General features: G+C 38.6%; 1 protein-coding gene across 2 annotated transcripts in view; it reads right to left on the reverse strand.

The window, feature by feature from the left end:
• Positions 1-18059, reverse strand: part of KIF16B (kinesin family member 16B) — a 242300-nt gene that overhangs the window by 10370 nt on the left and 213871 nt on the right. For both annotated transcript variants that reach the window (XM_075863098.1, XM_075863097.1), the window contains one exon: positions 13937-14020. In XM_075863098.1, the coding sequence (XP_075719213.1) occupies positions 13937-14020 (84 nt within the window). The remainder of the gene's footprint in view (positions 1-13936; positions 14021-18059) is intronic.

Below are 18059 nucleotides of genomic sequence, written 5' to 3' on the forward strand. Positions count from 1 at the left end.
TGGTACCTAAAAAAAAGGCTTTCGAAATTTACGTCAAAATATGAGAAATTGCTGCTTATGTTCTAAGCCTTGTAACCTCCTAGAATAATCAAAGAATGTTCAAAAAATTATGGCAACATATAGTAGACATATGGAAAATGTGAACTAGTAACTATTTTGTGTGGAATTATTATCTGTCTTACAAGCAGGTACATTTAAAATCAGAAAAATGAAAAAATTTTCAACATTTTCTATACATTTTGCTATTTTTCACAACTAAACACTGAGTATTTTGACCAAATTTTACCACTAACATAAAGTGCAATGTGTCACGAGAAAACAATCTCAGAATCGCTTGGATAGGTATGAGCATTCCAGAGTTATTAGCACATAAAGTGACACGTCAGATTTGAAAAATGGGCTCGGAGCCTTAAGGCCAAAACTAGGCTGCGTCAGTAAGGGGTTAATTGCAATTTATCTGATCACTATTCATAACAATCTAGAGGTAATGCAAATTCCCACTATAATAACTGAAGCAGCAAGCTTTGTGAAAACAAAAATTTGTGCCAGGACTGTATAATGTCTGAGCTAGACTTTTCCTTAAGTGCCTTATGCTAATATACAAGTCATGAAATCCTAAGGCGATTTCTTAAATACTTAACAATGGATGGTAGAGGTACATTATTCCTCATAACACACACTTCAGCGATTGTAGAACCTTCTTTTAATGATAAAATAAGAGCTTTTATGTCAATGGCCGACTCAACTGAGGTGTACGCTAACCACAGTGTTCTCCATAACAGTGCCAGCCACTGTGTGCCCCCTTAATAATGTTATTCACAATACCCCCATAGGACACTAATCACTGTGCGCCGCACTAATCGGTTCATATGTATCTTAACTTCTTAAGTCTGATGTGAACGTTTATACAAATATAATTTACATTTACATTAGTGGTAAAAGTCCCTTGACGCGTATAAAAAAAAATTATGTGTATTAGAAAATACTAACCGCACCTAAATACACATTATATAAAAATCCCCTACATTTGATGGATTTTGTCTAATATTAGTTGTAATAACAATGGTGTCCACCTTTCGTGTAATGTAGAAACATAGTCACATAGTGACTAGTCCATAAACTAGTGGGGCTGAGGTTGCGTGTGTATATAGAAATGTGCCCTTTTTACGTAAAAAAAACAAACCACAGTAAATATTTAGACAGACCCGTCTAGTGATGGAGCTCAATCCTTGCAAGCACAAATCAAAACAAGTCATGTCGCTACTATTCACAAATGACAACAAAAAAATCTAATTCACCACGCAGTCTAGGCTGGCAGCGACAGATTGTCATCTTTTGGAATGGCCTTTGCAAGCAGCTACCAAAGTGTTTGACATGAATCATCCTCCAAAAAAACTTTGCCCAGATGAAAAAAAAAAGTTTGAATTAAGAAAGGTACAAGAAGGTACAAGAATAATTTGGCCTAGAATTTGGCCTAGAATTTGTGACCAGCTAATTACTGACTTTTTTTTATTAGCATCGCCTCTGCCTTACTTCTGTGTCCACAGTTTTATACAACACAGCTGCACATGGGTAATTTTACTTTTGAGCACCATTTTACATTTTTAGTCAAGTCAGTGATTGTCTTATTTCCCAATCTTATTTAGAACTGCTTTCTGAATGGTCTTGCTAGATCTGGACACACATCACCTAACAGAGCTTGATTTGCATTCCGGGATGTGTATTCTTTACCTTAGTAAACTGCAGAAGAATGCAGTGTATCTGAATGTTTTACATTAAAAGGGCTGTGATAAAATAGGATATGCCTTTTTGAGCATAATGGGCCTACCACGCTATAGTTAGACTACAGTCTAGTGTAAAACATAGTGCAGTCTAGTGTAAAACATAGTGCAATTAGTCAGTCCAAGTCTGCTATAAAGGGAGCAGTCAGTCCAGTGTAAATGCTGCAGTCTTGTGTAAATGCTGCAGTCTTGTGTAAATGCTGCAGTCAGTCCAGTCCAGTGTAAATGCTGCAGTCAGTCCAGTCCAGTGTAAATGCTGCAGTCAGTCCCGTCCAGTGTAAATGCTGCAGTCAGTCCCGTCCAGTGTAAATGCTGCAGTCAGTCGAGTCCAGTGTAAATGCTGCAGTCAGTCGAGTCCAGTGTAAATGCTGCAGTCAGTCGAGTCCAGTGTAAATGCTGCAGTCAGTCCAGTTTACTGTAAATGCTGCAGTCAGTCCAGTCCAGTGTAAATGCTGCAGTCAGTCCAGTCCAGTGTAATTGCTGCAGTCAGTCGAGTCCAGTGTAAATGCTGCAGTCAGTCGAGTCCAGTGTAAATGCTGCAGTCAGTCCAGTTTACTGTAAATGCTGCAGTCAGTCCAGTCCAGTGTAAATGCTGCAGTCAGACCAGTCCAGTGTAAATGCTGCAGTCAGTCCAGTCCAGTGTAAATGCTGCAGTCAGTCCAGTTTACTGTAAATGCTGCAGTCAGACCAGTCCAGTGTAAATGCTGCAGTCAGTCCAGTCCAGTGTAAATGCTGCAGTCAGTCCAGTCCAGTGTAATTGCTGCAGTCAGTCGAGTCCAGTGTAAATGCTGCAGTCAGTCGAGTCCACTGTAAATGCTGCAGTCAGTCCAGTTTACTGTAAATGCTGCAGTCAGTCCAGTCCAGTGTAAATGCTGCAGTCAGACCAGTCCAGTGTAAATGCTGCAGTCAGTCCAGTCCAGTGTAATTGCTGCAGTCAGTCGAGTCCAGTGTAAATGCTGCAGTTAGTCCAGTTTACTGTAAATGCTGCAGTCAGTCCAGTCCAGTGTAAATGCTGCAGTCAGACCAGTCCAGTGTAAATATTGCAGTCAGTCCAGTCCAGTGTAATTGCTGCAGTCAGTCGAGTCCAGTGTAAATGCTGCAGTCAGTCCAGTTTACTGTAAATGCTGCAGTCAGTCCAGTCTAGTGTAAATGCTGCAGTCAGTCCAGTCTAGTGTAAATGCTGCAGTCGGTCCACAGACTAGTGTAAATGCTGAAGTCGGTCAGTGCACAGTCTATTGAAAATACTGCCTGTCGGTTAATCCACATTCTAGTCTAAATGTTGTAAACATTCAGTTCACAGTCTAGTGTAAGCGCTTTGGTTAGTGGGTCAACTCCTAACCCCATAGAGGCAGGGTCTAATAGGATGCCTGTCAGAATTATGCTGATAGACATAATACACTGCAATATAGAAGTATTGAAGTGTATTTTATGAGATCAAACAATCACATAGACTTGTCTCCTAATGGGACTAAAAAAAAAAAGAAAAAGAAATGTTGAAAAATATTTAAAAAGAAATAGCATAAAATGATTGTATACATTAGAACATCCCGTAAAAACAGTGCCAGAATTGCTGTATTTGTTCATCCCGCCATTGAAAAAATTGAATAAAACAGCGAAAAGTGTCTTATATACCCCAAAATGGTACCAATAAAAAAAGTCAACTTATCCTGTAAAAAATAAGCCCTCACACAGCTCAAATAGATAAGAAATAAAAAGTTATGGCTCTGGGAACATGGTGAGACAAAAACAAGATTTCTTTTTTTATTGTGCAAAATTAGTAATACATAAAAAAATATATATAAATTTGTCATCGCAGTAATTGTACTGATCCACAGAATAAAGTTAACATGTCATAAATATCACACAGTGAACGCTATAAAAACAAACAACAAAAAAAAATATGGCGGAATTGCTGGTTTTTTCCTAACCTTTCAGAATTTACAAAAGTTATACAATACATTATATGTACCCCAAAATGGGGCACATCATTTTTTAGAGCCCTGAAGAGGTTTTCAAAATGTTATGTTTACCCTTTAAATGATTATTAATGATTTATCATCTGTTCAGAATCCGCTAATGATTTGGAGTGCGTCAAATAGAATTTCATAACGAATATTTATAACATTTATAAACATTTTTTTATCAGAAAAACATGGCCGAACGGATGGAATAAACACCCAAAGGAAAAAAAAACTATTTCTATAGAAAATGTATATTAAAATCTATCTCGAATTCGAATGCACAGTGCCACGTGCTTTTGATCTCCTGGAGTGGAGAAGCCGGTTGTTTCGTTACGTGGGTAGTGAAGCACAGTGATAGATATGGGAATGTTCAGAAACACTGTGAAGAGGCAGACAAGAAGAGACAGATGTCAGGCAGGCTGTGTGACCCCCTGACATCCAATTGAGATCATTAGGAATTTACTGAAGAGGCTGAAATGAGAGGAGCCATTCAATCGTTTAGATGTGAGAGGAGAGTAGAGCATGCAGCCACGCTTCAGTCTGCCTGGCATTAAGCTAACTTGTTATTGATTCTTGATTTTAGAAAAGCCACTCGCCAGTGCATTCCAACCTAATTTAATTCCCCCGAGCTACGTGATATAGGGCACTACAGAGTTTCCAAATCCTAAATATTTCTGTGACTTCAAGCTTTTTTTATTGCTTTATTCCAAGTTTCTATAGTGATAATTGATTAACAATCTTTGACGTATGTGAATCTTCCTTATGATCACTTCCAAGATGGTTTAACCATGGAACCTTGTACCTGTATATGCAGCCTCATCTTCTATATGCAGCTGCACTATGTTTTTGTATTGATGTATAGTATGTCAATGAATTCCAGGCATGAGTTGTCATAAAATAGTTTGCTTCTCCTGACTGATCTGCAGGACAATTATGGGGAATCTGACAGCCCCTGTAGTTATGCCGGTTCCAACTGGAAAGCTATAAGGCTCTGTCCACACTAGCGTCATGGCTTCCATTCATAGTGGAACCATGAGGGCTTTATAGAATCTGCTTTCAAATTGATCTCAACGAATCCTTATGGATCACATTGACTTATAAAGGTTGACATCAGTTCTTTGGTATTTTCGGCAAGAATACCATTTGCATACTATGCTATTCTTGCTGTCAAATTTACTTGAACCCCTTTTGGAAATCGTAAAAACTTTGATATTAAAGAGGGTATTCCCATCCATAAGATATGCCATAAATGATTAATAGGTGTGGGTCCCAAAAACTGCTTGCTCAGCTCTCTCTGTAACTCCCATTAACTTCAATGTAGAGTGCTGCAAGCAAACGGGGCCACCTCTTTATTGAAATGTATGGAATGCAGTGGATGGGAATCTGAACGGTGGTCACTAGACCCACACATTCTCGTGAGAGGTGTGAGTGCCAGAGGTGGCACCCACCAGTATTTAGGGCATATCCTTTGAACATGCAATAAATGTCTAAGATGGGAATACCCCTTTAACAGCTTTAATAGGGTCAGATTTCTCTTCACAGCAATTAATTTAGGGGCTCTAGACCCCAGTTTGAAAGGTTACCGCATTCTAAACATTTCCTACTCTAGCACAGATTGTACAACTTTTTACTTATTTTATCTTTTAGGCATCTTTCTCAATCTTCTACTTCTTTTTGACCTGCCGTAAAAACCAGTCCCCTTCACTTCCTGAGGCCAGTCTTGAGCCCCTGCTCTTATAAGATTACTGGGCAACTCTGGATCAGAATCCAAATTGGTATTAATTTGATAAGATTCTAAGATATATAAGGATTTCTATAAAATACTACTGGCTGAATGGGCATACATTACTAATAGAATTACACTAAAACATTGTACTATCCTAGATAATGCATCTACAGATATTGAAAAGGTGAGTGGTGATATCAGCTGCTATAAAATACCCATCTATTCATGCAAATTCGCACTGCATCACTACTAAACAATACAACTAGCAAGTGACAGCAGTGACACTAGCGAATTATCAGTCAAGCATTAGTTAGTGATATCCAATAAGCATATGACTTTCTCGTTTTAAATGATTATAACTTCTAGATTAGGACTTCATTAGCTGCAAAGTAATAAACCTCCCATGATCTAGAATAAAATAAGTCTTCTATAAGGACATAGAAAGGCTGGGTATACAATCGCTTCAAAATATATATAAGGGCGGCTTTTATGTGCTTAACGCTGTAATAAAATTTATCAACAGCAAAACAAATGAGCAGTTATCCAATATAACGTCTTTCAACTATATAGAGACTGTTGGTACAAGATCATTTTCCAACAATGCGCGTGCTGATTGATGAGGCTGTTCAATATGACCCGTTACACTGTATCATTCATCAATGTAATTACTGCATACCATTAAGCCTATAATTTACCAAGCTGTTATATCATATACGCTGCGTTTGGTTTGATTATACATCACTCAATTCCATTTTCTATATTAGTTTAAACATGTATATTAGGAACAATAATGATGTCCTTTCTTAAAGGGGAAGTACAGGCAAAATTCTAGAGCTTGCGCTTTCTTCATCAGTGGTCAGGGGACACTAAACCTAGAAAGGAATGAATGAGAGGTCCTGAAACAGTTTGGCAGAGAAAATAGGGAATGCCATGGAATGGCTAAAGTAAAATTGGTGGGCTAAACTAAGGAAGGCTCGACCCCAACATTGAATACTTTGGGCTCAAATGTTTAAGAAAAGCACAGCAGCCCTGAAGAGGTTTCAGCGATGAGAAACGCAATTATTGAACGTAATGGGTGGCATCATCATGAAACATTGGAAACGCTAACTATGGAAAGAAGACCTGGCATAGACAATTCAATCAAGAGATTCACTCTGATTAACAAATTAACAGGTATCTATTTCAGCAGGATTTTTAATTCCTTCCATTGGGCCAATATTGTAAGAAAATAATAGATTAAACTCGATGGACCTTTGTCTAATTTCAACCTTATTGACTATGTATCATTAAAGTATATATGGTACTACTGCTGGCAGACATTAGAAAATTGTGTTTTGTACGGAGCCTTTTCTGGATGCATAACTAAGGCTCTATTCACACTTGCGTTGTAAACCTCCATTAGACATTCAGTCAAGCTTCGCAGTATTTTTGCCAAGAATAGTGCAATCAAAAATACCAGAACGCTGAAGGACCCCATTAAAGCCAATGAGTTCTGTTGGTGACCGTCGGACGATGGATCCATCACAGCATTATGGCCTTCATTACGAATAGAAGCTGTGACTTTAATGTGGACAGAGTAAAAAAAGAAGAGTAAGGTGACAAGATTTATATACATATGCCTGTCCAAGCTGTAAGTCACAATGTCATACCCTTTGTGAGTGGTATAGCGGACTCTACTTGTCTGTCGTTTATACTGTACTATATATACACACAGATAACCAACATGTACACAAGCAGGAATAGTGTGAACTTGAAGAATATATATATCTTTATATGTCTATAAAAGTCAAAGTAACACAAATGGCTGTAATTATAGACTGAGGAGAACACACATATAACCCAATATGACCTGGTACTCCGACCATAGCATTACTAAGAAACCTATAGAGAAAAGAGGTCAAGTACGCTCGAGGTAATATGTGATAGAAAAACTTCTTTATTAACAGATACACAAAAACAGGACAATTAAAAAATTAGTCATACAGTGTAAAGTTGGCGTCAGCCCATGTGGTATACAAATATTAATGGTAACACATGATGTAAAAAAATGAATAACAAGACCCGGGATCAATACTGTTGTAAATTAAACAGTCTTGAATGCATATGGCTATACGTAACACAGCATGAATAAGTGGTGCAGGAAACGATTTTCAGGTTGGAACCACCATTTGCCTATTATATGGGAGTTATAAACAGTGTAGACAAATATATGGTGCCAATACACATGGATGAGATCATTCACATATGAGATACACAGTTAGCTGATGTTAAAGAGTGTAAGCCGTAAGTGTAATTGGTAGCACAATGTGGTGTAGCTAAGGCAAATGCAGGTGAAAGTCGAAGATCTGGATCCTAATACCAACAAATAACCAGATGCATGGGAAAGAAAGTAATGTTACGTACCCGGATTCATATAACCAACATGGGGGAGACGCCAGTCCCGACGCGCGTTTCGGCTGATGCCTTCGTCCGTGTGTTACGTATAGCCATATGCATTCAAGACTGTTTAATTTACAACAGTATTGATCCCGGGTCTTGTTATTCATTTTTTTACATCATGTGTTACCATTAATATTTGTATACCACATGGGCTGACGCCAACTTTACACTGTATGACTAATTTTTTAATTGTCCTGTTTTTGTGTATCTGTTAATAAAGAAGTTTTTCTATCACATATTACCTCGAGCGTACTTGACCTCTTTTCTCTATAGGTTTCTCTATATATACACACAAAATATAACAATACTGTAAACCCATTGTTCTATAAAAAGGTTCTATTAAACCCTTTATACCACGACTGTGGAGTTGGAGTCGTGGTCAGAAAAGATGTACTGACTTCTAATTAAAAATATTATATATTCTAAATATTGTATTCATTTATTAAATACATAGTGTGTTGCATATGTGGTCACAGAAAGTTTTTTGTTAAGAAATTGTAGTCCAATAAATATATTTTATGTTCTATTTATGTAGCCTGCTAATTTACATGATGGTGATGAAAAGTCTGATGTGGTTGTTGTACTACAGTAAATTTGCTTTACTATTTTCAATGGAGTGCGAGTAAAAGTCGGACCGTGGAAAAATAGAGGAGTGGGAAGTTTGGCTTGCAGACTCCACAGCCCTGCTTTCTACCCATGGCCAAAATATGAAACAATCTGTTTAATTCTAATCACAATGACAGAAGAGCTAAAATTGTAACGGATCACACCCAACCTCAGAAATACCGTATAATTATGCTACTATGGCGTAAAATAAAGCAAACATGGTATATTAAGTCACTGTTAAAAATAAAATTGCACTACAGTATTTCTTACTTTATTTTGCTCACAGTGTCTGTAGACATATAATTAATCTCACCATTCATGTTCTTGAAGCAATTTATGAGAAATGTATTGGTGCCTGCCTGTGAAATGACACTTTTTTGAGGCACCAAAAAGCCAGCTCTTACGTCTTATCTTTGTCACATTGAGGTTGGAAGGCAGTTTTGCTTTTTTTCGACTAGTGTGGATTGACAGGGTTTTAACAACAGAGGGTTTCAGGCTCAGGGAAAATACACATATTAATGCCATGCTGTCTACAGGGAGTGAAGAACACAAGCGTTCTCTGCCTTGCTATTTTCAGGATAATGTGATATGCTTTACTAAAGAAATAGATTCTTTGTACTAATTAATTTGAAAACGTAATAATAAAAGAGCAGGGCCCGCCATGTTACAAATCGGGACAAAAGACGATTACATTTGACTGCTTCACACGAAAAAAAAAAAAAGATTTACTTTCCTTAACTTTATAAAAGCTCTTAAAATGGGTTATCCAGGATTAGAAAAACAATGGCTGCTTTCTTCTAGAAACAGCACCACACCTGTACATGGCTTGTCTGTTGTATTGCAGTTTAGCTACATTAAAGGGGTATTCCGGTTACAATAATTCTCTACGTCAGCGCCGGAAAAAGCCGAACACTGCACTCGACTATCTCCGGCGCTCCCATATAGAATGAATTGAGTAGCAGTGCGTATGGGGGACCTGCCCTCGGTTCAAACGAAGGGTTCAGGGTCTCCATTCTCGTAAACGGTGGGGGTCTGAGCTGTTGGACACTCACCGATCAGCAAGTTACCCCATACCCTACGCATAGGGGGTAACTAGTTGTAACCGGAATACCTCTTTCAACTAAATGGTGCTGTGATGCAATACCACACACAATCTGTAGACAGGTGTGGCGCTGTTTTTGTAAGAAACTAGTGATGTTTTTCTAATCCTGGAAAAGCCTTTTAGAATGCAGACAATATATTGCTAGATCGTGACATTCGACTCAGGGGTCAAGTAGCAGTTTGATGTCACACTGAGCTGTCACTAGCAAGGTTATATAAACTGGAATAAGGGCTCCTTCTAATAATCTTCATCCAATATCTCCTGCAATACAGCAGCATGTATGTGCTACTTGTATGCATAAATGAGGGCTCTGCAGCAACATGTGCTACAGGACAGAATTACGTGTTTTTATTCCGCACTATGTCGCATTCTAGCGCTGTTGATCGACAAAACATGGCAATTGCGATTTCACAAAGATTACAGCCTGCATTGCATAGAAGCTCCATATAAGCTCCATAAGTGCCACAGGCTGATCGCCTCCATGCCACACCGCATTGATGCAGTAATTGATTCAAAAGGAGCCCCGACCAAGTCTTGAGTGCATATACTGTACATACTTTTCAGTAGGACAACACTTCGGAATTAAAAATAATTTTTGAAATTGGGTTTATATAATATTATGAGACACAACATTTTGGGTTTTTATTAACTGTTAGCCATAATCATCAACATTAAAAGAAAAAAAATGATGGAAATAGATCACTCTGTGTAATGAATCTATATAATATATGAGTTTCACTTTTCGAATTGAATTACTGAAATAAATTAACTTTTTGATGATATTCTAATTCATTGAGAAGGACTAGTATATATAATGAGCTTTGTTCTGGTGTTGTATTTAGGTACTGAGCTTGGTTCTGCGTTTGTATTTAATAGTAGTGAGCGTGGTTGTGGTGTTGTATTTATGTACTTAGCTTTGTCCTGGTGCTATATTTATGTACTGAGCATTGGTCTGGCGCTGTATATATGTACGGAGCTTGGTTCTGGTGCTGTATTTTATGTACTGAGCTTGGCTCTTCTTCATTTATGTACTGAGCTTGGTCCTGGTGCTGTATTTATGTAATGAGCTTGGGTCTGGTGCTGTATATATGTATGGAGCTTAGTTGCGGTACTGTATTTTTGTACTGAGCTTTGTTCTGGTGTTGTATTTATGTACTGAGCTTGGACCTGGCACCACATCTGTGCATTAGCTGCCAGATTCGTCGTGGCTTACTGTGCACACCCCACTGTCTTCCACCTTCATGTGCACAGCCTAACTAAATGGGCCGTGCACGCTTAGGATATTGAATATGCGCATATAGGTTTATACGTAATGGGTGAGTTTAATATAATGTGTGGGTAGGTATGTACGCTTATGTAATTATATACATAGTGTGGCAAGCCACACAAACATTCTGGACAGGGATTTTCTTTATTTAGAGTCCACTTTAATGTAGGGGGTATTTGGAATATCGGAATTGTTTTATTTTCTTATTAAAATCATTTTCAATGGCACGATACACCGCAAAACGCCCCCGCGGCGCGTATGTCTTTGTCCGCAAAACAGGGAACATGTTAAAAATTTTAATCCCACCCCTGCACATTTCGATCCATACAACTTGAAACTTGTACGGAGCAGTGATAAGGCAGTGTGCATGAGGCCGTATGGAAATTGGTGAGGCTGTCCAACTTTTACACCCTACCGTTTATTCAGATGAATGGTTATCCTACAGTTTAGGTACATTCCCTGTTGAACACTATTTTGTGCCTTAACAATTACTAAACCTTATGTCGTCTGCTGTTTTCTTTATAGACAGATGCATCTAAACTCTATCTGTAGATCATATGTAGTCAAAAGGGTGCACACATTACTTTAACCTCACCTGGTCTATATAGGCAGTTTTATGTATAGGAACTATCACAGATGCCAGTAAAAGCCACATTTTCATATACTACAGGGGATAGATCTGTCATCCGGACGGATCTTTAGAACAGAGTACATATTTAAAACAAAAATGGTGTGTAGAAAAGGCAGATCCAGCACTCGAATATTTAAAACTTCCAATTTTTATTAGGTCATTTTTAAAAACAGGGATAAAACAAAAATCCCGGGACCACGCTTACGCGTTTCAGACCACTAGGGTCCTTAATCATAGCTATGATTAAGGACCCTAGTGGTCTGAAACGCGTAATCGTGGTCCCGGGATTTTTGTTTTATTCCTGTTTTTAAAAATGACCTAATAAAAATTGGAAGTTTTAAATATTCGAGTGCTGGATCTGCCTTTTCTACACACCATTTTTGTTCCAATAACCTGCAGTCGACACAGGATCAGTTCAGGAGGATCTACGAGCACCTACAGCTTTGGGATTTTTTCATACATATTTGGCACTAGTCAAGCTTCTCAAAAACGCATTGGAAAAACGCAATCAAGCACAGTGGTTATGAGGTGAGCAAAACTTTTGGTAAAACATTTCTCATTTTCTATATATTTAAAAGAAACTTCCTGTAGCTTTAACAAACAAACATACGGTAACTATTATTTGACTCTGACATTCTAATTATGCTGTACATAAAATCCAGCTCTGCATCATAGTAAATAACAAAAATAACATATAAACTCCAAAACACATTTTCCTTCAAGATAACAGTCTTGTAAATTCTGTTTCCATCTAATATTCATTTCAGTGTCTCGTGTGACATTTACAATGTTTGTAGTGACTTATGTCAATTTAGTTCCCGTCAATTGTCTTTTTTCAGTGGGGGATATTCTGTTGTAATTCAACCTGCCTGACATTAAAAATCAGAAATGCGCTCACCATGTCAGCGTAAAAAAAGTATTACGCCAATGGCAGAAATGTATAAAAATATATCATACTGTGATAGTGCATAAACAAAGATTCATTGCTGAGGATATACAAGTCAGCACCTCAGGTTGGTGAATTAAAAACGAATCAGTGTCGGAATAGTTTACAGGGAAGACATTAAATGAGAGACTGGTAGGATCTAAATTGATTTTCTTGTCTCTGTATTAACAGCAGACGGACAGAAAGAATAGATCAAAGTGACATGTGTCTTTGTTACGTTACAAATGTAATTTCAGATGTTTCCCTGCCTAAGTAACACTGTGGGAGTTTTCCCGATACTTTGCCAAACCTTAAGGTTCTGCCATCTGCTTTCACCCTGGTTGAGCAAACCATAAAAGTGGCTTTCCTCTGAGCCATTTTCACCTACATATTGAAAGTATTGATCGAACGACTCAGATAGAACATACAATTACGGAATGCCTTGCAGGAAAAACTGGGCCAAACATAGTCATATTTTAATCCAGGCACTGTGATGTATCAATAACTAAGACGCTCACCACAACTTATAATCATGCAGTCCATAAAATGTCCAACACCTCATATATTACAGGGATTAATGGTGTACGGTGAGATGTTTGTGTGGTCATGCGAGTCAAAATCAATGGAGACTTCTGACATATTGTCACAGTTTGCCACACAAAAATAAAGACTTCTTTTTTGGAAGCAAGTTAGAACGCATGAAGAATATATATTTTTTCCTTTTTCCCTTACATATTTGTGTGCCGACAACTTTAAATGTTTGAAAAACAATTAGATATGAACCATGACCTGAATTTTAGAAAACAGTGGTGTAGCTACAGTACAGGGAGAGTATGCCACTACTGTGGAACCTGGCACTGAGCTGCCCCTGTTGAATAACCTGCACAGTCATTGTGCCTCATTCCATGATCTGTCGCACTGTGCATAGCTCCCAAAGCACTGCTGATCTCGATGGTGGACTGGTGGTCTTGGGTTTACCCTATGTTAGGGTTGATAGGGAGAATGTTTTTTTTTTCACCATTGAATGGGGTAAGCATGTTAGAGGAGAGAGGGGTGGTTTCTAACTGATGCTGGAACTGGATGGGATGGAGAAAGTAGGCAGCGTGCAGTGCTAGTTGCTGCCATCTGTCCCCACTTTTTGTAAATCTACAGAGAGTAGGAGAGGGGGTAGACACAAGGAAATAACACATGACTGCAGGAATTGTTTGTAGGAGCTGTATACACCAAACGGCAGGATATTTAATAATAATTGCTGCAAAGTTGATTAATTTTCTAAATTTCAATGCGTTGGAGCAAAAAAAAAATGCTCCTTAGGATCCTGATGAGTAAATACCAAATATAAACTCATGCAATACCAAATAAATTTAATTTATATTATGTTATTACTAATTTAGTGTCCATTGTGAAAAACGTATTATCTGAAGGTACTACCCCGTGTTTTGACTTCATACAGTTAAACCCTGTAGTCCTGGCTAGCTACATGTTACCGACCACTTACCTCCAGCTGAGCTCTGCGCTCTGCAATCACCCGCTCATCTTTGTTCCCAAAAAGTTTCTTTGGAGGAAATTCTAAGGTATTAAGCTGAAATAGATTTAAAAAAAAGTGATCAATAAACATTTCAAAAAACCTTAGAACACTACTTAGAAAAAAAGATTGTAGTGTGAAGTTTATTAAAAAGCAAAACAAAACACATATACCAAAAATATAGTAAAATACAAAATAACAAGCACTCTACTGAATCAATACCAAAGTATATTTAAGCATACTTGTTTAAAGCTGTTACACTAAAACCATGCAATTTTATAGAGGGGCTGTTAAAGATCAAAAAAAAAAAAAAATATATATATATATATATATATATATATATATATATATATATATATACACACACACAAGCATTCATCATCTAACTTTAAATATAGGTATTTTTTGTTTTTCAGATCCTCTTATTGCTCTCCCATTCAAACTTCTCCGACCCCGGACAGTTATTGATATTACCAAACTATATATCATTGCCACTTTAATAAGTACACCTGCTCATTACTGCAAATATCTTATCAGCCAATCATGTTGTAGCAATTCAACGTATACAAGACATGGATCCATAATCAAAAGGTTCAAACCAAACGCTAACATGATGAAGAAATGTGAACTGATTGACTTTAGAACGATTTTTGGCACCAAAAAGGATGGTTTGAGAAACTGAAGTTACAATAGACAGAAGAGCACTAAAACTGCATATATGAGCATTTAAAAGCTATGTAAACCTTTGAAAAAATATATATTTTTTTTTTAAACCCAATGTATTTTAGTGTTTAATGCAACTTTGAATTGGTTTTCATTAAAAATATATTTTTTTACTTTTTGAGATACAGCCTATACATACAAGCTGTATCTTGCGCTGAAACCCGAATCTGTCAGGTTAGCGGAACTGATGGGTTTGGTGAAAACGGGTCCTCCGACATGCAAGATCCAGCTGTTATTGATCACATCTAAGTTCAAAACATATAATGTAATGAGAAACGTAAAAAAATATTTTGTGGTGTGGAATGGGAAAAAAAATGCAATTCCTCCATTTTTTTCTTGTGTTTGGATTTTACGGCATTCACTGCCTGGTAAAAATAAGGTTACATTTATTATGTGGGTCAATACTATTACGGCGATACCAAATTTATATATTTTTTTTGTTCTACTACTTTTACAAAATAAAAACATTAAAAAAAAAAAATATGTTTGGGTCACCATATTCTGAGAACTCTAGTTTTTTTATTTATTATTCCCTTGATGGAATGGTGTGAACTTGTTTATTGCAGGGCGAGCTGTAGTTTTTATTGCTACCAATTTGGGATACATGTGATTTTTTGATACATTTTTAGGGTAACCAAAAAACAGCCATTATCTTTTTTTTTTCCCATTCTTTTACGGCGTTCACTGTGTGGGATAAATGACATTATGTTGTAATAGTTCAGATCGTTATGGACATGGCAATACCAATTGTGTTTCTTTTTTTTATTGCTTACGTACATTATTAAACTGGAAAAACAAAAAGAGGTGGATTTTTTACATTTTTCTAAATATATTCTTAAAAATTTTATTAAGCTAATTTATAAAAAATATTTAGCCTCTAGGGCAGTGGTCCCCAACTTTTTTGCACCGAGGACCAGTTTGATGCAAGAAAATTTTTCCAGGGACCGGCAGGGAGTTAAAGTCAGTTCTTATATTGCGTAAATACGGCGTATACCTGTACTATACCTGTATAATTTTGTGGAAAATCTGAAGCAAATACAATAGCAGCAAAGTGGATGAGATGAAACAAGTCTAATCCACACTGTGGATACGGAGCTGAAAAAAACACACAGAAATGGACCTGCGGTGCAGAATTTTATTTCGCAGTAAGTAAATTTTATTTCCGTAAACGGTGCTTATTTGTTGCAGGTTTTCCCCATTGAATTCAATGGGGAGGTAAAATCGACAACAAATAGCAGCAGGGACGTAGCTAAAGGCTCATGGGCCCTGGTGCAAGAATTCAGCTCGGGCCCCCCTACCCCTCACCAACACCACCAGACCCCTGCCCGCACCTATGCCCAGCCGCCTTGCCCATTAGTCCCCATGGATGCTCCCACAGCATAATGCCCCCATAGCTGCTTCCACGGTATAATGCCCCCGATAGCTTCCCCCACACAGTATAATGCCCCCATAGTATAATGCTCCCCATAGCTGTCCCCCTCACAGTATAATGCCCCATAGTATAATGCTCCCCACAGCTGCCCTCTCACGGTATAATGGCCCCCCATAGATGTCCCCCTCACGGTATAATGGCCCCCCATAGATGTCCCCCTCACAGTATAATGCCCCCATAGCTGCCCCCACAGTATAATGCCCCCCATACTTGCCCCTATAGTATAATGCTCCCCATAGCTGTCCCCACAGCATAATGCTCCCAATACAGTATAAGGCCCCACATACAGTATAAGGCCCCCCTATAGCTGCCCCATACAGTAAAATGCTCCAATAGCTGCCACCATATCAGCCCCCCTCCCATACCCAGTATAATGCCCCCATATATGCCTAATAAAAAATAATAACATAATTACTTACCTATCCCCGTTCCCACGATGGGTGGAGGATCCTTCTCCTCCGGTCTGTGCTATGAGTGACTCGGTGCAGAGAGGCGTGATGACATCACAACATCGCACCTGCCTGCGCCAAGCCGCTCAATGCAGAGTGAATGCTGAGGCAAGGAGCCGTCACTCTTGCTCCAGCAATTAATTAAACTGTATTTGCATCCTAAGAATGCAGATGCAGTTTGAACTGGGACCAGCGGCGGTCACATGGGATGAAACATCATCCCAGGAGGCCGGCCTGGATGAGGTTTCATCCCATATGACCGCCGCTGCAGCCAATCAGAGGCTGCAGCGGTCTCTTTGGATGAAACGTCATCCCAGGAGGCCTGCTCAGCAGTTTTCCGCAGCGGACATTCCGGGCACCACAGTTTGGTCCGGTTTTATGCCCGAAATTCCCTGAGGCCACCAGGGCGGATACCAGATACTGCGGCTCGGTACCAAATGATCCGCGGCCTGGTATTGGTCCGTGGCCTGGTGGTTTGGGATCACTGCTCTAGGGGATTTAAAGATGTGATCATTGGATTGTTTTGTGCAATACACTGCTACACGTATGATTTGCAGTGCATTGTGAATTATAGGAGGACCAAGATGGCAGACCTGCAGGCCTTCATTAGGCCCCTGGCTTCTATAACAACCCATCGCCACCCTGCAATCGCACCACATGGCAGGAGATGAAGAGACAGAGGGCCCCCTTCTAACGCCGCAATCGCTATTGACTGCGTTATATAAGTGGCTAAACATCGGGATCAGAGTTATCTACGATTTAGTGCATTAGAGCACAGTGTCCGCTTTTATATATAGCAGACACTACTTGCGTATGATGCCCGATCCATACATACGCTGGCGGCATCCTCCGTACGTGTACAGTGGATGTCGCCAAGGGATTAAGGATGTGGGAATGGGAGATTCTCAGCATGAACGTGAAGCCCTACAAAGTGCAGCAAAATTTCGGAGAAATGTTTCCAGCACCTTGCTACAGACCGTTCAGGCCGTTCTTCTGGCGAATAGATTGTTACATGGGTGTACCTAATAAAGTGGCTGTAAGAATATAATATCAAGCTAGTCATTGATCATTGCATTATATGACACAAAAAGAAAGTGTAGGAGAGAAATGTTCCCATGAACAGCTGCCTATGTGATTTTTAATGTGTGAAATATGTGGAAACTCATTGAAATCTATGTGAACAAATGCAGAACACACAAACTATTGCAGGTGTTTTGCTTACAACAATCCCAAGTGCCCCAAGGCCATATTTACACGTGGCATATTTGTAGTAGATTTTCGGTGCGGATTCTGCACTAAAAATTACACAGCGGAATGAAAGTGAAAGGGGATTTACAAGGAAATGAAACAAAATATATAGCCGCTGCGCTAGAACGGCACTTTAGGGATAAGTACCGGATAGATTATTTTATAGCATTAACTGTCCTAGGAAGGATTTTTGAAACGCATATCACCGTTTCAGCGAATAAAGTTTATTCTTTGTCTAATGAAA

This window comes from Rhinoderma darwinii, chromosome 4 (genome assembly GCF_050947455.1).
Source record: "Rhinoderma darwinii isolate aRhiDar2 chromosome 4, aRhiDar2.hap1, whole genome shotgun sequence".
In the NCBI taxonomy this organism is placed as follows: domain Eukaryota; kingdom Metazoa; phylum Chordata; class Amphibia; order Anura; family Rhinodermatidae; genus Rhinoderma; species Rhinoderma darwinii.